Source organism: Lissotriton helveticus, chromosome 5_1, assembly GCF_964261635.1.
Source record: "Lissotriton helveticus chromosome 5_1, aLisHel1.1, whole genome shotgun sequence".
NCBI lineage: Eukaryota > Metazoa > Chordata > Amphibia > Caudata > Salamandridae > Lissotriton > Lissotriton helveticus.
The window spans coordinates 1,997,733,655-1,997,757,306 of NC_136065.1; the positions used below are offsets into that span (position 1 = coordinate 1,997,733,655).

Genomic DNA, 23,652 nt, shown 5'->3' on the forward strand with positions numbered 1-23,652 from the left:
ACCTCCGCACTTGAGCATTCACATTATTATCATGGGAGTTTGTGGCACCTGTACCTATGGAGTAACTATCTGCTGCTGCTGTTGATTTACACCCACCTCATTCTGCATCTCTGGAATTACATTTTGATTTGCCCCGTTATTCATTTGGGCAGATCTACACTCATTATTCCAAAGTCCAATCTTTCCGCACGCATGACAAGGAAATTTCTTTTTAGCTCCGTCTCTGCTCAGTTTCCCTCTACCTCTACCTCCACTGGGTATCTGACCATTTTTGACCATTCATTTGATGAACTGCTAGTGAATTATTTTTCGACTCTTGTTGCTCTGCTACCTATACTTGCGCCCACAACATTTTCTCTTTCGACTTTTTATGTTTAGTATCAATTTCGTCACTGCAGTATGTTGCATACCTTAAGATATCATCTATTGTATTGCTCTGCCAGCAGATAAAATGCTGCTAAATCATTTTTTTAACACAATTTTTATTGTTTTGATTGCATAAGAAACTAAATTAAAGGCAGAACAGCAGGATTACAGTCCCCTCATAGCCATCAACCCATGATAATACATTCGTACAGTGGGGCCTCTCCTCCCTCAAAAGTTGCACAGTCTGTCTTCTAGTGTCCATGCTATATCACCTGAAAAATCAGACAGTTGGAAGACTATATCCCTTAGACTTCTCCCCCAATCTCGGTCCCAACTCCTACCCTCCCCCTGCTACCCCCCGATCCTCCCTCCCTCTTCATCAATAAAACCAAACATCTCAACCCCCCACCCCCTCTCGCCCCCCAGGCGTGTCTAAGTACTACTATCTTGGGATGGGGCCGACCCCTCCAGGTCTATCTAGCAAAGGGACTAATGGAATCATGCAGACTGTGTCATCGTTTGTCACGGGAATGGGGCAGCAGTCGAGAATCTAGCTTTCCTTCGGACCTCAAGCTGCACTATGGCAAGCGCGTCACAGGGCTATGTGCGGGGGTCTCCTCATCCTCAGCAGCCGGAAGTGTGAGTTCTATGACTAATCTGTCCCAGGCTCTCGCCCTCTCTAGTGCCTGTTCATTGCCTGTTCTAAGTGCCATTTGTAGCCGGACTTCCCCTTCACAGCGGGCCCACCTACCAAACTCAGTTTTCCATTTCTCTACACTGGGACCTTTATTTGCCTTCCATTGGGAAGTTATAGTTCTTTTCGCTAAGAACAACCCCAGGTCAAGAAACTTACTAGTAATTTTGTTCTTTGAGGTGTGGGGAAACCAATGCAGACCGCAGTGTGCCATTGAGGATTGCAAGTCCCTTTCTGTAACCTCTCGTAATCGCTCCGTCTAAAATGCTGCTAAATCATATTGCTAATTTCTGGTCTCAGTCCAAATACAAAACTGTACACAAAACCCACTGTACTGTTTGAGTGCCTGTAACAACCTTTCATAGTAGGCATGTACTGATTTTTTTTGGGTTCTTGAGTCGTTCTGTCAATCTTGACCCAATTGGTTTCCTTAGGAGAAATTTTTCCTTTCAAATATGTGATTACCTGATTATACTTTTTCATTACCTCCTCTGATGTAGGATCTCTAGGATATTCTTCTTTTGGCCAATCAATAATGATCTTACACTCTGTCCACAAATCTGCAGGAACGACAATCTCAAACAAGCCATCCAAATCTTTTAACAAAGCCTTCGAGACCTTCACAAACCTATCTACCATTCAACTGGCTTCTCCCTTAGTCTGGGAAAATAATTTGTAAAAGACAATATATCCTGTCTAGTCCAAGGTACATGAACCTATCCACCACCTGGAACTTCTCTCATTGGACACGCCCTTTCTACTTGCTCTGTTTCTTTTAACGGAAACCTAGTCGCTCCTTTACCAGCTGCTTCTTCCTTCTTTCTCGCCCACATATTTTCCATTGATCTACATCTCCCCATTTCTTCAAAATATTCATCAGTTCTTTTATTTGCAATCTCTTTCCAAACTCTCTAGATCTTTGTCAGTAAAAGCCAATCTTTTCGCTGTCTACTCCATACTCAGCAGCTTCTGATATTTTCTCATGTAGATTCTTTGCTCTCCAAGTAATACTTTTACACAAAAACAACAGTTCTTCATCTCGGTAAGTCCCTAATCTATCTGGACTGACTGTACCAATAATCCTTTCTTCCAAATCCGCTTTCAACTGACTCCCATTTATACTCTGTTTTTGAGGTTTCGGTTTTGTAATTTCTTTTATCCAATTATTTAATTCTTCCGGTGAAGGACCTGCTGAATTTTCAGCTACTGGAGCAACATTTGGCCTTATCTTTCTTGGATCTATTTGTATGCTTCTTCTAGGGGTCTCCGTTATCAACTCGCAAACAGGAAGATCTAACTAAGTATTATTCACATTTGCCTGTCAATCATCATTCGTTCCACTCCTGCTACTTCTTCCTGGGACAGCCAATGCATGTACTTTGGATACATTCCATCTTTCTCCATACAGCGGAACTACAGGACCGATAGTTACCGGTACCGTCAATGCGTCTGCATTCAGACTTCACTGATTCATTTTCTGTACCTGCTCCAAGTTTGCCTTATTCAGCAGATTCAACTCCTTTTCCTGCACCACCTTTGCTATATCTGAAACTTGTGGAGTTAATGGGGTTCCCGTTTGTGGTGCACTTGGAATTACTACCCCTACGTTTTCTTCATAAGGCGGAGGTCTTTTGTTCATAATGACCTCTAGCAAACAAGGCAGTCCAGCATTTATATCTCTTGGACACTGTGAACCACATGGCCAATTTTGCTAAGCTCTTATGGATAATTCTAAATTGGTTGTCCGTGGAAATCATCCAGGTGAGGGACCTACCCAGTTTGGCATCCATTTGAAAGACTGACCTGTTGCGCCTAAACAACGTATTTTTTCCATTGTTTAAATTAAGAACAGCAAAGGAGGTTTTATGAATATGTTGTGTACATTGTGATTTGTTGCACCTAAAAGACTGTTATTATTTGTTATTTTATAATTAATAACAGCAGAGGAGGTTTTATGGATATGTAGTCACATATATTTATCCATTTTTATTCTTGATTATATCTATATATTGGTTGCTTTTGTATTGGTTTTTATTAACCACACAAGTAAAGCATTCATTCATTCACAGTGACCTCTAACAATTCATAGTCATCAGAATCGTTCATATCACCCCCTACACTTGCAGTCATTCTGTTTTTCTTTTTTTCCATACATTTGCCTCCAGTCTGTTCATCAGTGGTTAAAACTGGATACAACCCTTCTGTTACAACAGCTTTCCTCCATCTTTTCAGCTTTTCTTCCCTACTCTTAAAAAGATATCTAAACATCATACTCCTGTAACTTCTGTTACCACTTCTTTGTCTTTCTCTCTCAAATGCCTCAACTTCCCATTCTTCCAATGCTTCATACTGTGTCAATCTAGGATTGGGTTCTAGTGAATTAATGATTTCTCAAATTCTGCAATACTCTTACATCGTACATACCATGCTGCGGGAAAGCTAGAACACCATCATCCTTTGTATATTTCACGCAATTCTCTAACCACATACACATGTGGTACCCTCGCTCCAACATCATATAGGAAGCGGGCATTTTCGGAGGTGGAATCGAAATTCCTTCTCTAGTCCAAATTATTTTGTCCTTATTTTAAAAAAGTATTTATTTTCTTAAGCAACTTCATTTTCCAACTTCTGTTGCTAATGTACCTTTTCAATCGAAACAATGAAACTTTTCCTTAATCCAACTTATTCTATTTGTCAACTCTCGTCCTATACCAGCGCGATTCACACCAACCGTCCAACTACAGCTCACTACGTGTCTACTATCTCAGCCAATACCAGCGCGGCTCACACCAACTCGCCAATCAGAATTCAATCAATCAATCAGAGTACCTGTAAAGCGTGCTACTTACCCTTGAGGGTCTCAAGGCGCTGAGGGGAGGGGGTGCCGCTACTGCTCGAAGAGCCAGGTCTCGAGGAGTTTTCTGAAGGCGAGTAGGTCTTGGGTCTGCCGTAGGTGGGTAGGGAGGGTTTTCCATGTCTAGGCGGCGAGGTAGGAGAAGGATCTGCCATCGGAGGTTGTTCGTTGGATGCGGGGGACAGCGGCGAGGGTGGCGGAGCAGAGCTGGCGGGCGGCGATGAGGGCTGTCTCAGTGCTGTTGAGGTAGGTTGGTCCGGTGTTGTGGAGTGCTTTGTGTGCGTGGGTGAGGAGCTTGAAGGTGATCCTCTTGTCGACGGGGAGCCAGTGTAGGTCTCTCAGGTGGCGGGTGATGTGGCTGCGGCAGGGGACTTTGACGATCAGTCTGGCGGAGGCGATTTTGATGTGTTGTAGTCGTCGTAGGTGTTTGGCTAGGATTCCTGCATAGAGTGCGTTGCCGTAGTTCAGTCTGCTAGTGACGAGGGCCTGTGACACCGTTCTTCTAGTTTCGGTCGGGACCCATTTGTAGATCCTGCAGAGCATGCTGAGGGTGTTGTAGCAGGAGGAGGAGACAGCGCTGACCTGTTTAGACACGGAGAGGGAGGAGTCGAGGATGAATCCTAGGTTGCGAGCATGGTCGGTGGGTGTCGGTGCTGTTCCCAGTGTGGTCGGCCACCAGGAGTCATCCCAGGCTGAGGGGGTGGGTCCGAGGATGAGTACCTCCGTCTTGTCCAAGTTCAGCTTCAGACTACTGTTCGTCATCCAGTCGGCGACTGCCTTCATTCCCTCGTGGAGGTTGGTCTTGGCGGTGTGCGGGTCCTTGGTGAGGGAGAGGATGAGCTGGGTGTCGTCTGCTTAGGAGATTATGTTGAGGTCGTGTTGGCGGGCCACTTGTGCGAGGGGGTCCATGTAGACTTTGAACAGCGTCAGGCGGAGGGATGAGCCCTGGGGGACGCCGCAGATGGTGTCGGTGGCCTCGGATCGGAAGGGCGGGAGGCGGACGCTCTAGGTTCTGCCGGAGAGGAAGGACATGGTCCAGTTCAGGGCCTTCTCTTGGATTCCGGCTTCTTGGAGACATGTCTTTAGAGTGCGATGGCAGACCGTGTCGAAGGCGGCTGACCGGTCCAGGAGGATGAGAGCTGATGTTTCGCCGTTGTCTAGTTGGCGCATGATGTCGTCTGTGGCGGCAATGAGGGCTGTCTCAGTGCTGTGGTTTCCTCTGAACCCGGACTGGGACGGGTCCAAGATGTTGTTGTCTTCCAGGTGGTGGGCTAGTTGCATGTTGACGATTTTCTCAATGACCACCGGGAACGGGAGCAGGGAGATGGGCCGGAAGTTCTTGAGGTTCTTGGGGTCCACCTTGGGCTTCTTGAGGAGGGCGTTGATTTCGGCGTGTTTCCAGCTTTCCGGGAATGTCGCTGTTTCGAAGGAGGTGTTGATGACCTATCGCATAGTTTGGGTGCGATGGCAGCTTCTGCTTTGTTGAATACGTGGATGGAATTCATGACCTTGCGTGTCTTGTTGACGTTGGACCAGGAGGTCAGGCGGTTGGCTCTGGTGGTGTTCACAGGGGCGGTGGGATCTGGTGTAGTCAGGGCGGTCATGGTGATGAAGCTGTCATGGATGTCAGCGATCTTGCGGTGGAAGAAGATGGCTAGTGAGACGCACAGTTCTTGTGAGGGCGGTATGGGGTTAGATAGTTCCTTTACGATGCTGAAGAGCTCTTTGCTGTTGTGTGCGTTGTTATCCAGGCAGTCTTTGAAGGAGGATCTCTTGGCTAGTCTGATGGGGTGGTGATGTCTGCGGTTGGCGTCTTTGTGGGCTGCGTGGTTGTCCGGAGTGCGTTCGTGGAGCCATATCTTCTCCAGTTTCCGGCATGTGCGTTTGGAGGTCTGCAGCTCGTTGGTGAACCAGGTGGCTCTCTTGCTGGCGTGGTTGTTGGAGGGTTTCTTGAGTGGGGCGAGGGTGTTGGCGCAGTCGTCGATCCACTCTCTGAGGTTGCGGGCTGCGGCGTCTGGGTTGGTGGGGTCGGTGGGTGGGTTTTGGGCGAGGGTGGTGATCAGCTGGTCTTCGGTGACTTTGCTCCTGCAGCAGCGAGGTGGCTGTTTGGTGCGGTGGTGCATGGTTGGTTTATTGAAGGTTAAATGGATGCAGCGATGGTCGGTCCAGTAGAATTCGGTGGTGTGGTCGAAGGCGACGTGGGTGCCTGTGAAGAAGACAGGGTCCAGCGTGTGGCCAGTGGCGTGGGTGGGTGTGGTGACGAGTTGGCTGAGGCTGGCGAGGTTGTTGATCAGGGTGGCGAAGTGGAAATTCAGTTCCCCGAGAAGGATGTAGTCCGTGGAGGTGAGTGCCTGGGTGCTGGCGAGTTCGGCGATGGAGTCGCTGAATTGGGCTCGGGGTCCGGTGGGGGTCTGTAGATGAGTGTTCCTCTGAGGGTGGTGTTTGGGTTGGTGTGGATCCGGAAGTGCAGTTGTTCGGCGGTGTTGAGGGTGTCGTCTGTGTGGGTGGCGACCTTGAGGGTGGACTTGTGGATAATGGCTATTCCCCCTCCGGTTCCGTTGGCGCGATCCCTGCGGGTGATCTTGTAGCTGTATGGGATGGCTATGGCGATGTCGGGCGCCGACGAGTCGTTCCACCAGGTCTCGGTCAGGAAGGCTACGTCTGGGGCGGAGGTGTCGAGCAGATCCCAGAGCTCGACGGTGTGTTTTTGTGCGGAGCGCGTGTTGAGGAGTATGCAGCGGAGGTGGTTGGGTCCAGTCCTTGGAGGTTTGTTCTGTCACAGGTGAAGCTGCAGGTGTGGCAGGAGAAAGGTCCGTGAGTCCGTTTCGGGGCGGCTTGGAAGCAGGTGTGGTTTCGGCCGGCGTTTAGTGCGTAGAGGGTGCTGGCTTCGTAGCGGAGTCTGGTGTTGTGGCGTTCACGGGGTCCAGGGATTCTGGCGCTGTGCGCGGTCCAGGCGCGGACAAGCTTGCCTTAAGCACGCCTTCGGCGCGCCAGCGGCGCGGCCTTCATAAGAGGGGGATAGGGAGGGAGGAACAGCTGGGAGGCGGGAGCGGGGTGGCCAATTGGGAGCAGGGGTGTAGGGACACAGCAGCGGGAAACGGAGGCAAACGAGGCGGGCGGCAAGGGAGCAGGCACAAGGCAGCTGGCGGCTGTGTGGTGGCGTGGGGAGCCACCTGCCTGCGAGCAGGGTCAGAGGTCGCTCCTATGCCACTGCGCGGCCTCCTTAGGAAGGGGAGAGGGAGGGAGGAGCAGCTGGGAAGCGGGAGCGGGGTGGCCAATGGGGAGCAGGGGGGCAGGGCCGCAGGGGGGCAGTAGCGGGAAGGAGTGGCAAACAAGGCGGGTGGCAAGAGAGCAGGCACGAAGCAGCTGGCGGCTGTACACATCAGCTGCCTAACCAATGCCAGCGGCCTTTATTGTGACATCCGTATTACTCCTTCTACTGACGCTCCCTTCACAAAATATCACGGCAATATTTTTCCAAGTTTTCTTAATTAAAAATAAGATTAGTGACAACACAAAACTATGCTACCTTGTCTGTTCCACTTAAAAAGATAGTCTTCACCCTTTCCAATACATTTCTTACACTGCAAGCAATAGTAATGACCAGGCTTATCTCCCTTCTCTAACAAGCTCCGGGAGTACCTAGTACTTCTCTAGGGATAAGGCCAAAGTTTCACAAGAGGACTTTTTGGTGTGAAAAGAGGTCTTGTTACTCCCCTGGGGATAAGGCTAGAGTTTCAGAAGTGGACCCTTCGCTATTTGAGACACTCTACTTTGTATACGAAATTTCCCAACATAAAACACCTACAGCCCTGAATAGCTTTTTGGTATTATTTCCAACAGACAAAGTACTTCTGCAGTGTGATTTCTTTATCCGAACTCTTCTTCTGCCTACTTCAGGCTAAATTTAATTCCCGGGATTTCTCAGGCAACTCCATACCTGTACTTTTAGATAACCTAGAACATGACACTTACTTTTCATGTTAAAGACCTATAATCATTACCAAAATAATCAATATTTAAACCGTCCTCTGCTACCAAGAAACTGATCCAGCGCGAAACCAATACCTATTCAAGGATCAATACTTACAAATATTTCAAAATATTGGCCCATACATATTCACCCAAATCCCTGATGTGCTGGGGTAAATTTGTTATCGTGACTTCAGGTTTTAATATCGTTTATAGATTCATAGACGACATCTCCTATCGATCTATCTATCTCCTTATCTGTCTATCCTCCTCTATCTCCTTATTGTTTATCTATATCTATCCATCTCCTTATCCATCTCCTTATCCATCTCCTTATCCATCTCCTTATCCATCTCCTTATCCTTTGATATGACACATCTAACTATTTGTTCAGTTCATTTGAATAACCACAGACTCTTGGTGAGGTTAATAAAGTTTATCTCATGTGTTTTCAAAATTCATAACGCTCCATGCATATGACACAAATACAAACAATGAAATTCATGAAGGGAGAGAAATTGTCATTAAATGCAATCAGAGCAAAACTTTCTCACCCAAATTATACGGTAGACGCATGAAGGAGTGGATAGATCGAGACATAAGTTTCAGCAAAAATAATGCAATAAACAATATTTATGATTGAGTGGATAGGTAAAGAGACAAAAGCTTCAGAGATAAATATATTTGCAAATAAATTTGCATGAATGAGACAAATGAAATACAACCCTAATAGGTCTGTGGAAAAACCACCCCCATGGCCTAGGGAATGGTGGGGGGTCCCCCGAAATAATATCAGGGAACAAAGAAGTCAGGACCCAGGAGCAGGGTACGGACCGGAAACAGCTAGGCCTCTCTGCAAAGCGACGATCAGCGACTCATTCACCCTACTTCTCTTCCTCCCTACAAGTCTAAACTACACCTCTAAAGGCACCCCAAGTATACCCTAAAATCTACATGTCCGTCCCACATCAATAGACAAATTTTTCGAATCTTCACAGATGATTGGTGGAATCGGTAGATGGCTCTGTCACACCATTATGACTTCACTCAAGTTTTGGGCTCATAACTATTCCCACGATTCATAATTGTTCCGTTCACACATTTTAAAACATGTTGCAATTACACATAAATGTAAGCAATGTCTGCGGAAGAAGTCTTCATGTCCCACGTTCAGTTACATCCCTTGGCAAATGACCATCACATTGGCCTTCAACCCCTGGGTCTTTCCCACTGTGTAATGATCAAGTAGGGGGGAGAGTGGACCACTTGTCCTGTGTCACCAGGGTCTCAAATGACATTGCAGACCATCGTTGTAAAAAACCCTCCTATACGGACACAGGCGTTGGGCGGTATATGTTGATTCTCCGCCTTTGTGTACCGTAACAGCATGATCATTGGGTCTTTTCCTTTGTTCGTTATGCTGACCTCCACATGGAGGAAGACCAACTGGGTTGACAGTAGTGGCCAGAAATAAAAAGGGCGTGCTTGTGCTCAAAAAAGTGAATTAAAATTCCTAAATTCAAGTCTCGTGTTTTATTCTTGAGGCATGTGATATAGGAAACTAAAAACAAAGTTGTGCGTGTATAGACTTAGTTACTGGTCTATCGCACTGGTGATCATGGTCATCATGGTCAACATGTTTCAACCTCTTGGGATCTCTAGAGGCTTTCGTCCGGACCAGTAGGTTAAGAGCCTAATTGTTGCTCTTAAGGGTGAAGTAAGGGGGTTTTTACTCACCACCTTAGTTGGTTACGGTCAGATCTATGGTATCTGTTTCTAAATGGAAAAGAGTATAGAGAAACATTGCAGAAAAACATTGTGTCATTAGTTGGTAACAAGTTTCTTTAGAACTCAATTAGCTATGACGTTTTTTTTTACTTGTATTGTCCCTGGGGATCCAATTTGGAATAGGATACGTACAGGGCGATGGGCGTTCCATTCGCGCCAGTGTGTATTGCAGGACTAGAGGTGAGTATAACAGGGAAATGATGCAAAGGTCAAGTAAAAAAAGTTCTCGGTGGCAAACTGGTTAGGCCAGTTATAGGAAACCCGATAGATGGTCTCCGTGTTATAGATACGGTAGAGGTTTTTATGCAGCACCTTTAGGTTACTAGAACTTTATATGTGTAAGTTCCAATGGTATTACATAGTTGTGAATAAACATTGGCTCATTCCTTCAAAAGTGCTGTGCAGTAATTAGATGGCTGTAGTGTCATGGCGCACTATTAGCGAGACAGTGGTTGTGTGCACTAACAGTGGAATAGTCATTATATATTCACATGTTTGGTTGTACTCGAGATAAACGGCTAGTGTGTGAGTAGATGTTATAATGAAACGTTCAACATCGTGTGCGCTATTATCTCATGTACGATGATGTATGGTGAATTCTCTATCTTACGGCAAGAGTGTAAAAAAGCCTTGTTTACGGGGGAGGTTGGCGCGCTTATTGTTACATTGGGGTCATCACTCAGTCTTCTGCTTAATAATTAGATTCGTAATCTTCAGTGTTCTCGTGCGTGAAATAACTAGAGGTCAGCAAAATTACGTAAGACATTGAAAGTAATCTTTACCTCCGAATTCGTTGTGAAATGTTGCATCGGGACACCACCGAGTCAGGAGAACCTCTTACTGATTAGGAACAAGCATTTGCAATGCAATAGGTCTCGCAGCATTAACGTTTTGAGTTATTGGCATTGTATATGACAATGTGTTGCATTAAATTTCTAGCAAAGTCTGTATTGTTGTATAAAGATGATTTGCAAGATGATAGCGATGGAGTGGGGAATGGATGGATGGATGGAGTTGAGGGGATGGATGGATGGATGGATGGAGTTGAGGGGATGGAGTGGATGGAGTGGATGGAGTGGATGGAGTGGATGGATGGATGGATGGATGGATGGATGGATGGATGGATGGATGGATGGATGGAGGGGATGGATGGATGGAGGGGATGGATGGAGGGGGTGGATGGATGGATGGATGGATGGGGGATGGATGGAGTGGGGGGATGGAATTCATGTGTGCATTAAAAAGAGGAATCTAAGGATAGAAATAAACGGGGCACCCTTCACTCGCATAGTGTATATAAATACTAGCCCCATTTATGCACCGCTCATTTCATTGTAGTGGGTGGTGCCCTACCTTCTATACTCAAGCGAAAGGGGCAGCCTTATCCCATCTTATGTAGTGAGATCCAGCAAACTGACTGATGCAACAGTTGACAAACTAGGAGCCAGCAACTTACTCACACTCCTTCATATACAACATTCCCTATCTAGCACATATCCTGCCCCTTTCGTGAACTGGGCCCAGGTATTTCCCCAGAATTACAGGAATTTGAGCCCAGCAGAGACTCCGCCTTGGTTCCCCAGTTCGCAGTCACAGCTCTGGCAGAGAGTGTCAGGCAGACGCCACATAAAAGCTCGGCTCGTTCTGGGCTCGAGGTTCTAACAGGACCTTGAGCTGAGCCAGGCTTCAGGCTTGAGCCTGGCTCGAGCTTTCAGTGGCTCGCTCTGCTCTTTAGTGAAGTTCATGCATCTTTCCACGTCTTCCAATAGTTTCTGTCTGCTGTTTACAAGCCCCGTGGTTCCTGTCAGTTTGAAGATTTACTACTGAAAATTTACTTCTGCACTGGGGTAAGATTCCGATCTCGCTAGTATTCGCAAAAGATTCCAGAACTTCTTGTAGGAATCGGCAGTGATTATAGACTCCCACGATTAAATGTGAAACTCTTGTAAGGCACATGTGAGACTCCCTTTCTGCGTGTGTAGTTGTACTTGCTGTGCATTTAGCTTTAAAAGATGTGTTGTGTCTCTGCTGCAAAGTACTTTAACCTACACCCACCAGTTTGTGCTCCCCTCCTGGTGCTGCCCTGATTTGACATGACAATGCTCTCGATATATATCATATCACTACACATGGGCTACTCCTGCACGGCGGGTGTGCGTCTGAGACGCAGCTCACGGGCGCACAAGGCTCTGTGAATCGACAAAGTTCTGCGGAGAGGCGTCTCTTCTCTGCTCCAGGTGCCTCACTCCAGGACTGACACCCGACCGGTTTTCTACCCGCAACACCGAAATGTTACTGTCCCAGCCGGTACAGAAATTAGCAACGTCGCCTAGAACCTGTATTTCTAGGCCTTACCTTACATACTTCAAACAGAAACTGCACACAGAAAAAAACAAGTTATGTGAATAGTAATTGCAAAGAGCGATTTCCGTCCCCATAAACTGTTTTTTAAATTAAATAAGGGCTGTAAGCCCGTGCTTGGTGCTGCTTAAGTGCCTGACTTCCTCTCGTACTTTCTGTGATGAGTGAGGCAGTCAGGACTTTCGAGTGGGAGACATGCTCTAGTGAGCATGTGTCCCTCAGCATTTCCATTCTTAAAAATCCCCAATGCTAACTCGGACCTAGCACCAGCTGGAACAGCAGCAGCACTTCCTGATGTAGCCCACTATGTGTGTTCCAGAGCAGGAATTGCAGATAAGTGGGACTGGGGGATGAAGACAGTCTATCATGCCTGCCAGCCTGGGGTTCATTTTAACCAATAACAAGCACAGTGTAGCGCACACAAGCACAGGGAGGCGCACACAAGTAGTAAGTGATGGAGAGCTTTCCCTCCTAGGCAGCTTCATCTCACCCAGATGTCTTGTCCTTCCCTAGCGCAGAGAAGTAGTAAGCGCTGGAGAGCTTTCAGGGTGTGCAGCTGCCTTGCTGTTTTCGGTGTGTAGGCACTGTGCCAGCTCCCTTCTCCATTCGTCCAACGCCCTGAAGCACCCCTGTCTCGTAGCGCCATCTCGCATGCTATGCAGTGGCGCATCCCACGTGTGGTGACGTGCTCTGCTTAGCTCAGCGCGTCCCATCAACAACTACCGTGATAAAGACGGCCTTTCTTTCAGCCCCGTCGCACCCGGGCCAGTTCACTATTTTGTTTACAGCGCGTTTGTGGCCTGCGCCTTCCATTCCACGGCTCGGGAATGCCAGTCGACAGATACAAATATGAAAAGCTGTTTAATTGCAACAAGAAAAGTATCCTTGCGTTTTTATATAGCGCAGACTTTACCTGGGCTCCGACTCCTCTGTACTCGTCAACAGGGTGGTCGCTACCTCGTGGGGACGTGCTGCTATCCGGGACGCTGTCTCACCCCTGCGCTTAGCAGTGCCTCCGCGGGCGCCGACGCTCACCTCCTCTCCACCGGCCACACGCACGAGTAACAACTCAAAACGAAACTGAAACATACGAGCCGCGCAACGTGAGCTGTCTACGGTACAAGCTCATGCGCGCGACCCAATCCCAAGGCGCATGGCAGAGTCTGATTCCGACGCGCGCGACCCAATCCGTGCGTCGGAATCCGACTCTGCCATGCTTCTTAATGTGCGCGTGGCCATCTCTTGTCTCCACTCGTTGTTGGCTGAGCCGACAGCTATAGTTCTCTGGCGAGAACGCGCTTCTAGGCGAGACCTAAAAAAGGGAGGAATCAGGTTAGTGTCCTTTTACTCACGGTTACCCATTCCTCGAGGAGTGTGCTTCTTTATGGCTTACCGGCGCTCCATCGGAACAACTTGTTCTGACTCTATTCGTGGTTTCCCGGGTGACGCGGTCACGTTCCAGGCGTTATTTGCATCGGCTCAGAGTGTCGAAATAGACAATAGACTGTAGTCTATTGGTGGTTGGCACATATGTTCATATGTAAGAATGGGAAGAGAGACTACATTAATGGTGGCTACATGATGTTATGTTAATAGCGGCATTGCTAAGTTCTATATTTGGAAATGACAATTGTTAGGTGGCATTGCTAAGTAATATTTTTCGGAATGGCCGTTTAGTCAGCTCACTATGGCAAAATAGAACCGAAAATGTCTTCATTATATAATTATGCACTTTTCACTGTGTACCACCCACCTTTGCACTATTCCCTGTTACCATTACCTAGCATAAGCTTTAAGCCAAAAGCGGCAATATTTTTTATTTGGAAGCAGATGCAACATGCAGATACGAAATGCACATGCAGCCTAATAATGCATTATTTCTTGTATCTTTCAAAGCACACTGAAAATATGGGTTCTAGTCCTTTCATATATTATTTCACATTAGTGCATACATGTGCAAAGCTATTTCCCTCGTGTTTGTGTACAAGGTGCACGTTAGTTTCTATTACCACTTACTGTTAGTACATGTGATGGGGTGTTAATTCGAGCAGGTCTTGTTCTGAGAAATCCTGCTCCATCATCGGTGATAGTGAGCGAATGTGTAAGGAGAGAGAGTGAGCGAGACAGACGCTCCCTCTGCACAAACTTAACTTCATCTCTTCCTCTCTGACAGGAACATGGCGGCAGTAGCAGCTCATCTCCAGAGCTTGAAGGAGGAGGCCACGTGCTCCATATGTCTGGAATATTTCACAGACCCCGTGTTTATGGAGTGTGGACACACCTTCTGTCAGTCCTGTATCACTCAGTGTTGGAAGGGGTTGCAGACAGACTTCCCCTGCCCTCAGTGCAAAGAAATCTCTCCGAACAAAACCCTCCGGCTCAACAGGCACCTAGCGGACATGGTGGAAATCATCAAAAAGCTTCAGATATCGACTGAGACTCCACAGGAGGTGAATCTCTGCCGAGAACACGAAGAGAAACTGAAACTGTTCTGTGAAGAAGATCAGAAGCCCATCTGTGTGGTCTGCGGCGTGTCACGTGATCACAAGCCTCACACTGTGCTCCCCATACGGGAAGCTGCCCAGGAGTACAAGGTATGTACGCTGTAGACTAGAGCTGGGCTAGAATACAGTACTTGCCATTCAAGAGGCTGCCGATGAACATATGGCATTTCTAATGGGTGTGCCTAATGCCACTGGTCTTTAAACCACGGGACACACCTAAAAACCAGAGCATCAAAATAAATCTCAACACATTTCCAGTCATTCCTGATAAAAGATCACAGTGGCCCTCCAGGGTGAAAGGTCTGCTAACGTGTTACAATCACGTATATTTGTGTGTGCTTTTAAAAGCGATAGTCCACTGTACCCACAATGTCTGAAGTGTTAAAGATGTCAAATGGCCCCATGTCATGTGCAACACATTCAGCAAGTCCTGGCATTTTAGACAGCAGCAGTTTGGTACTTGTAGATTTATCTTTAACTTTGTAAGGATGGGACCATATATCATAGCATACTTACGGATTGTATCTGAAATGAACGTATTGACCAACATTACCACACAGGCCAAGGGGCAAGTTGCCAGCTGTACTAGATAATGTGGTAAAATAAAAAGTATTTTCTGGGGGTGTCAACATCTCTTTAACTTTTTTTATTTTTACCCATTTGCTTACAATATATTTTCAATTTTGCCTGTGGGGTTATTGTTATATTAAAAATTAGGCTAGAACATTGCTCAAGGATGTTTATTTTAAAACACCATTCTATCTTACAATTTCACTTGAAATATTTGTCTGGTGTGATACAAGTCAAGTCATAAGCTTTTATTCGATTTGAGAAATACAAATCATGCAAGCATAAAAACATATAAAAATAATTCATTATATACATATTTGTTCTGAATACAAAGTGACTCAAATAATCTCGGGAATAATACGTAGAGAGGAAGAGAACATATAATGGCATACGCTGGGCAACAATACATGGTTAAAGGTAAAATATGAAGCTAATAAGTTAAAAAAGGCCATGCATGTACAGACAGGAATATATATAGTTGTCACACAAAGTGCTTTCCTGGCAGCTGTACATTTTAATGCAAAAGTTCCAGTATAGCTCGGAACAAACAATAATACAGAGTTAAAAATATGATTTTGATGCAAAAGATCCAGTCTGGTTTGATACATTTTTCTCTACATATAGTTAGTTGTCATGAATTTAAAAACACTACTGCGAATGACTTATTTGTGCATTTGTTAGAGGATGTGCCCTCAAGCCAGCTAAATGTTTTAGCTTGCTTGCAGTATTTAATATGGTATAGAATAATTTTAAAAACGCAGGTTTATTCTTTTGGGGCCAGCAAGGACTCTTTTTTTTTTTTTTTTTTTTTTTTTTATGAGGGGGAGCTTCATTAAAATGATTCTAAGACCATTGTCCTATACCAAACATAGAAAACATTTCAAAAGTACAATGTGGTTGAAAATGTCATTATTACACAGAGTTAAAACAATACTCTCTTGTGCAATGTTTGTGAAAATATAGCTATTGGGATTATTGAAATTGGATTAACTGTAGACAGGGCTACAGAAATTGTGTCCAGAAGGGCTAAATTATGCAATAGGGTGATGTAAATTATGCATCAAGAAAGGGCAAATAGTGCGGAACATTTTTTGATAGTATTACTTCATTATTCTGTCATTTGTAGGTCGAGCCTAATGTTAAGCAATCTCTTGTCTGTACTCTGTGGGATTTGACCCCTCCCAAGCTTTTGATTGGCTTTTTTCCTGTTTCATTTAAAAATGGTAGCCTCTAATGGGCTAATGGTTGGTGCAAGTCCCTAATTTTTTTAGAAGTTGCCTGCCCAGGAGTATTGCCTCGGGAACGAGCAGCAACGCGCACACAGTCCTTACACACAGCTGTACTCCCGCCACCCCGCCTTTCCATTTCCAGCGCGGTTCGTGTCTTCACATTCCTTTGCTCTCATGTATCGTGCACTTTACAGTGCCCCTGGGGCACAAGCAGGGACTGACTAGAGTGCTACTATATCAGTACGCACTCCAGTTCCCCCCGGGGCACAAGGAAGCATCCACTCTAGCTTGCCTCTGTTGTTGGGAAACCCATGTGCTGAGGGTTTTCTCAGAAACGGCGTCTTTTAAAAAGACCCATGCTGAACTTACTGTAAAATAACGGCCCGCTGGCTCAACCTGATACACCCTCACGCACAGCTGTGGCTTCTGTGCAGGTAGGAACAAGGTGTTCCTCGGTTGTTAAGTTTTCAGGTTGCAGTCACTGAACTTTGAGCTGCCTTTGTGGGATGTTCAGCCAGTGAGCACAGCTCTAACTTAAACCAAACATTTGCAAGCCCTGTGCTCTTCACACTGCTTGTCCTGCAGGCCAGAGGCGAAGGCTCCAGTTAGACAGACCTGGTTTCTGGTCAGAGCTCCCTCTGGGCGTTGCTCTCCACTTTTGGCTGCTGATCCTTTCTCTGATTTTCCCCCCTGTCCCTGGCAGACACTTCCAGCTATTTCACCTATGAGGATGACCCATTCTTTAACTCAGCGGACAGACAAGACCGCAGCTTCCGCCTAATAAAGCAGCCCAACGTGTCCATGATCGACATGTGGAAGAGCGACGTGCAGCTCTCCATTGGGGAGTGCATAGACTAGGAGTAGGTCTGCGAATAGGCCCCGCACAGCACCCTGGACGTGGTCAGCTTCTCCAAGGAGCAGTTCTGGCTTGTACACCCGGAGTTTGCGGTCAGGGACTTCAATGACAACACAACCCCGGTTTCCCAGAACCGAGATCCCACTACATGTGTCAAAGTGCTCCCCTGGAAATCGCCATGGATGGGTGGTGTCGCCGTCTGTGCGCTGGACTTCAGTGACCACAGTCGGGTGTTTGAGCGCCCCCTGGTAACTGTGTGGCTGGTGGAAGACGGCCCTGTAGGATCTCTGCTGCTGGCCCTGAGTGCAGCTGACCCTAATGATTGGGTGAACAGACAGATGCTCTATGGCTTCAGCCCTCAAGTGTCCCCCGAGGTCTGGGAGCTCTTTAAAATGGACTCCAGGACAGGGCGGCTGACTCTGGACGAACAGGTAGACTTTGAAATCAATGAGACCTATGAGTTTGATTTTCTGGCGCAGGACTTGGGTGCCACCCCCGTCTGCCACCTGTAAAATCATCGTGCAAGTCCATGATAATGCGCCCGGCATCACTGTGACACCCATCACCGCCGCTAGCAGTGAGAGCCTTGAGGGCACATCTGCATAATTTAGAGGTCATGTTATTCACACTTAAGCACATTTGTGGTTTGTGCGGCTTTTTGCATTCATGTTGTCAAATGCACTTCTTTGAGGTGTTCCACTGTGCGCACCCTTAGGAATTTTTATTCCCCCTTGGCCAGGTCACAGGGCTTGAAAAATCCACTCGACCCGTCGCATATGCGAGCCAAATTTAACAAGGGCGAACTGTTTTTAGGTCCTACTCACCCTTTCTGGCGAGTAGGAAGACAAACTAACTTTTGTCCCCTGTCTCTGAAAACGGAGCATATGTGACAAGATAACAGGATTTAAAGGCATTTTTATTGGTTACAAAGTTAATGAGCAATGAAGATACCTTTTTAAATCTTGTTATCTTGTCACATTTGCTCCGCTTTCAGAGACTGAGGTCAAGTAGGTTGCAGTTAGGTCGAGGAGTTTTTTTCAAGGTACTAGACCTGCAGGACTAGTACCATGTTTTTAAAAATAAATTTTAAAGAAATAAAATGTCTCCTTCCAGAGGACAGCCTCAGGACAGCTGTCACAGCGCTCATTTTGTCACGACAGGATTACTGTCCGCTACCTTAACATCCAAAAGAGACGCCATAACAGACTCTAGTGTGAAGTTTCAACGGGGTCTACCTTGAAACTACCTGACCTGGGTCATTAATTAGGTACATAAGAGAAAGGGTCAGTGTTTGATCATTCAAGTACGGAATGATTCCCAAAAAGACATCAAAGAATTAATGGGAATTTTTTTTTTTTAACCCCTTCCATGCTCATGGCGGAACGGTTCCGTCATCAGCGTCGGTGCTCCGGTGCTGATGACGGAACATTTCCGTCAGGAGTCAATGTGATTTATGACCCTTCAGCACTGCAGCGAAATTCGCGCAGCACTGAAGGGGTTAATTCATCATATCGCCATCTCATAGCTTTTGCACACAATGAATTTAATGAGCATAGAATAAAGTGGATACACACAATCAATTCTATAGCTCCAAAAAGTATTATTCACAATATTAAATCAACAAAATACAAACATAACTCTTATTAATCAAAGTTAACTATACTATTAAAATTGAGCGTGCTCTCAGTGAGGGTAAAGAAAAGGTAATTGGGTAAGATGGGGTGATTGGGTACGTGGGGGACTGTGTAAAGGTAGTGTGACAATAACACAATCACAGTACAATTGAAGAAAGACCTTTACAGACTAACAAGATCGAAAGTTCCCTAAAACTCTTCACACAAGGGGTGGATTCCTCAATTCTAGTTAAATCCCACTAGTGTGAGGTGATGCTGTAGTCTACGTTTCAACCCCGCTTGTTATAAGGGTTAATCGCGCCTCATTCTGGGGTCTTCATCAGGACAATATGAGGGGAGAGCACCTAAAATTAAAACATGTGTTCAGTCTATTGGCTGGCTATGATGAAAACTAACATAGTAATTGCATGTCGACATGCTGAATACCCACTTCAAGTGGGGACGACAAATGCCCGACAGTACTGGACCTTTGGTAATTTCCTCGCTTGTTATCTTGATCTCTAAAAATGGAAGAGGAAGGTGCCCATTAATACATAAGGGGACAACCCTGAGTTATAGCGACTTCAGAGTGGTTTCAATAGGGGTAAGACTTACTCAGGAGTGGACTTTGTTGAAACCCGTAAAGAATCGCCGTGTTCCCAAGCTTCTATTCGCTTCCAATCAAATGACGTAATTAATATGCCATCTCGGGGTGCCCGATCAATCAGGCCGCCTGGCTGAGTCTGGGAAAGGTTAAGACAAGAGGGAGCGATGAGTGAAACAACGCAGAATTTCGAGTTGGTCCGCATTTGCACACTAAATTAACAGGATGGAAAGGTTCTGGTATAATTAAGTCAACGTCTATGTGCGAGGACGTCATTACAAGGACTAAGTACAGAAGGTGCAACATTGTATATACCAATAAGTGAATGGAATGTTCATTTTTCTTAAAAAATCAGCACCCTGTATCGGGATTTCGTCGTCGTTCCAAACTTTATTTCGGTTGTTTATGAACCATAAAAGTACAACAGAAAGAAAGATACGTTTGAAAGAGTAAACCAATACACAAGTTACATCTCATTTCATATATACAATCAATAGGTTAACATATGGTTATGGAATAGCAATTAGGATACTAAAACAATAATTTATACATAGACAAGTTAAAAATTTAGAACGCATTGGAAGCCCAAATTTTCTTGAGACTAGTTATCTGACTACACCCAGGGTGCTTTGTTGCTTCCGAACCATTCTCCGTCTTGTTAACCACATGGAAAACAGAAATTTGGCAATAGCGGTAACTATTAGTGCATTAGTATCAGATTTTAAAATTCTAAAAAACTCTAAGTAGTTCCTAACTCCTAGGTTCACACATAGCTGTATAATCCATTTCTTTCTGCTAGCGGAGTGAGCAGGACAGAACAAAATCACATGCGTTAACGACTCATTTGGGTCCTCACAGCCTGGACAGAAGTGGGCTGGACCCACTTTCCATTTGTCTGTGTAAGAATGCAGGGGTAGTGTGCCGTATCTGAACTGTAAGTACAGTTTCTTTGCTAAGACCGGTTCTATAGTGTCTAGTTCCTGCTCAAAGCTGTAAACATTCTTCGAATCCAGAAAGCTATCAGTAAGGCTCGAGGGCCTGGCTGATCGGAGAACTTCGTGTAAGTTATGCTGTTTTATGGACTCTGCCAGGGTTCGCCTCGAGATGGCTTGGCACGCGACCTCCGGATTAGACCAGAGATTCTCCATGCCAACCCTAGACGCCTGCCCCTTTATAAATGATAGCCACTTAATCCTTCCTGCACCCGGACAGGCCATCACAATCTTCAGTTCTTCTCTATAGCACTCAAGCTCCGGGACACTCCACAATCTACGCCAATGGAGAAGCGGGCGTGAGGCAATTGCATCTGCAATTGGCCTCAGATTTAAATCCAGCCTTAATGGAATTAGTGGGGTATTTTTAGGTAAAGAGAGCAACTGTCTAATGAAATTGTTCTCGGTTGTGCTAATCTCACTCGCTGGTCGGTACCCCCAGAGTTCCGCCCCATAAATAGTGGAAGATCTGGCTTGAACCTTGTATATTTCCAGCGGTGCGCTCACTAATTTATGGACTCAGGATTTCTGTACTTTTAGAATCCCCCCCGCAGACTGTGTAAGCCCTAGATTAGCCTTAGACATTTGGGTATCCCAACCCATTTTGTCATTCAGTGTCAGACCTAGGTAGGGGAAGTTATTTACTCTTTCCAGTGCTCGTCCATCCATTTTCGGGCGAGGGCAATTAATTGTGCTGGCATTAAACACCATGTACTTTGTTTTGTCTATATTGATCACCAAGTTCCTTTTCCTACAGAATTCGGTGAATTGGTCTAACACCCGCTGCATCCCCATTGGTGTTTTTGAGAGCAGCAGGGTGTCGTCCGCAAACATAAGTGCAGGAAATTTACCACCAGCTAAATTTGGTGCGTCAATGTTATTTACACTAGTCAGGTCATCAACAAGGCCATTTAGGAAGAGAGAAAATAGGGTAGGGGCCAGTACACACCCCTGCCTAACTCCCTTCTCAATTGGAAAAGCTCGTGTCAGCTGTCCAAATTTGCCATATCGTACCTTCGCAAAGGTTCCTTCGTGGAGTCTTTTAAGTTGATGACACAGATAGGGGGGAATCCCCATTGTAGTTAATAGGCTCCACAGTTGGTTCCTGTCCACCATATCAAAGGCGGATTTGAGGTCCACAAATGTTAGGTACAAACTGCCCCCTTCCAAAACCACGTGCTTCCAGTATAGTACCTGGAGCCGTAGTAATTGGTCGATAGTTGATGTTTTGGCTCTAAACCCTGCTTGCAGATGGGAGAGGATCTTATTCTCGGTGATCCAATCTAGCAAGCGTTGTAGAAGCAGTCTAGCATAGATTTTTTGGGTAACATCAATGAGGCTAATAGGCCTATAATTTGACGGGACCAGCGGAGAGCCCTTTTTATAGATCGGGATTATTTCGGCCCCCAGCCAGGTACTTGGAGCTTCCTGTCCGTCAAGGATGGCATTAAATAAAACGGTCAGGTAGGGAACCCAGATCTTCAACTCGTCCCTAAAAAGATCACCAGGGATCTTATCCAGCCCTGGGGCCTTGTTACATTTCAGTGCTTGTACCGCAAATGTAACTTCCAACAAAGTAAATGATGGAGGGTGGCAACCCGGTACCATAATCAAGGGCGAGCTAGGTAGGACTTTGTTTTGAGTAGCGGGACTAGAGTAAAGATCACTAAAATAGTCACACCAGGCTTCCTCAGCAATGTTAGGATCAATCTTTACCTTGCCCTCTTGCTTCCCAGTGTGAACCAAATTCCAAAAGGTTCGGGCATCTTTCGCAATTAATGCCTGTTTGATTGTATACCATCTCTCTGTTTCCCATTCAGTTTTTGCATGGGACAGGAGATTCTTGTAGGCATTCCTTGCGTTCATAATGGAGGTTCTAGTGCCTGTTTTAAGAGCGAATACTAGAGGGGTTTTCGCCCTCCTACAAGACTGATTATACCAGGGATTAGTGTCCCGTATCTGCCGCTGGGACTGGTTTGATGGTCTGTGAAAGCTATCCGCCAAGGCCGTTGTTAGTTCTTTATGAATAACTAGGATTTTAGCACCTTTGTCATGGTTTGGGACGCTATCATGCAGTGCTATCAGCCGCTCAAACTGAGGGATAACACTTTTGTACAGTGAAACCAAATTGTCCGGCGAAGACTTAATAGAGGCCCATCGAATTCTTTTGCCACCCTGTATGATCCTAATATTACTAGAGGCCATATCGTCCTGTTGATGCGCCCCATCGGAATGTGGCAAGTCCAAAACTGCTACCAGGGGATTATGGCCACTTTCCGAACGATCATGGACATGGAATTGTCGGATCAGTGGCCACAAGGACAGGCTAGCCATGAGGTAATCTATTATTGATGAGTGACCCATTCCATTATAGGTACTCTTTCCTGGGCTATCCCCCGGAAAGCGACCATTACAAGCTCTGAGCGAGAATGTATACGTCAATGAGGTGAGCTGCATGACCATAGGTGTCCAAGATTTGGTTTGATAGACATTGGGGATGGAATCTGGCAAATGTCGTCCTCATCTGATGTTATCTGAGAAACCTCCCCAAGTGGTTCATAATGGCAGTTAAAGTCTCCCCCCATTAGCACCTTGATCTCACTGGAGAAGCTGTTCAATAAAACGATTAAGGACTCTAGAGTCTGTGAAACCCCTCCCCCTTGGACAGGGCGCAAGTAGATGTTAATAATTGGTATTTTGGGTGTGTTTGAACGAGTTAAGAGAATGCATAATATATCACGGCAATTGGTGTTAATCCTTTTAACCGAAAACCCAAGATGAACACCCACCCATATGGTCAGGCCACCAGATGGTCTACCTCTAGGTCCTTTAGTTGCAAGCTCAGCATATGTAGCGAAGCCCATTCTGTGATGGATAGTCATGGCCCATGTTTCTTGGAATATACAGATGCCATGGCTATCCACAAAATCACACCAGTCGGTGCTATCTAGTTTTGCAGACAAACCCGCCACATTCCATGATAGGAGTACTAAGTTTCTATTTTTGCTAGTCAGTTGGTCAGGTGGCTGGTTAGAAGGTGTGGCAGATTCTGCATTCATCTGTCCCTTAGAGGAAACGTGGCCAGGTATGGTGCGGTTGTCCTCATGTGTACAAAAGGGGGGAATGCCAGATTGGGAGGGTGTGGGTAAAAGCTTTATCCCACTTAGAGTATCCTCCCTAGCTGGCTCCCCCCCACCCACCCTTTGACCGATTATAGGAGGGATAGCAAGAACAGGGAGTCAGTCA

The 23,652-nt window shown here is 46.0% G+C and overlaps 1 protein-coding gene across 2 annotated transcripts in view; it reads left to right on the plus strand.

Moving 5' to 3' along the window:
• Positions 1-23,652, plus strand: part of LOC144756151 (E3 ubiquitin-protein ligase TRIM39-like) — a 526,925-nt gene that overhangs the window by 18,079 nt on the left and 485,194 nt on the right. For both annotated transcript variants that reach the window (XM_078645729.1, XM_078645728.1), the window contains exon 2: positions 14,212-14,632. In XM_078645729.1, coding sequence (XP_078501855.1) covers positions 14,212-14,632 — 421 coding nt within the window. The remainder of the gene's footprint in view (positions 1-14,211; positions 14,633-23,652) is intronic.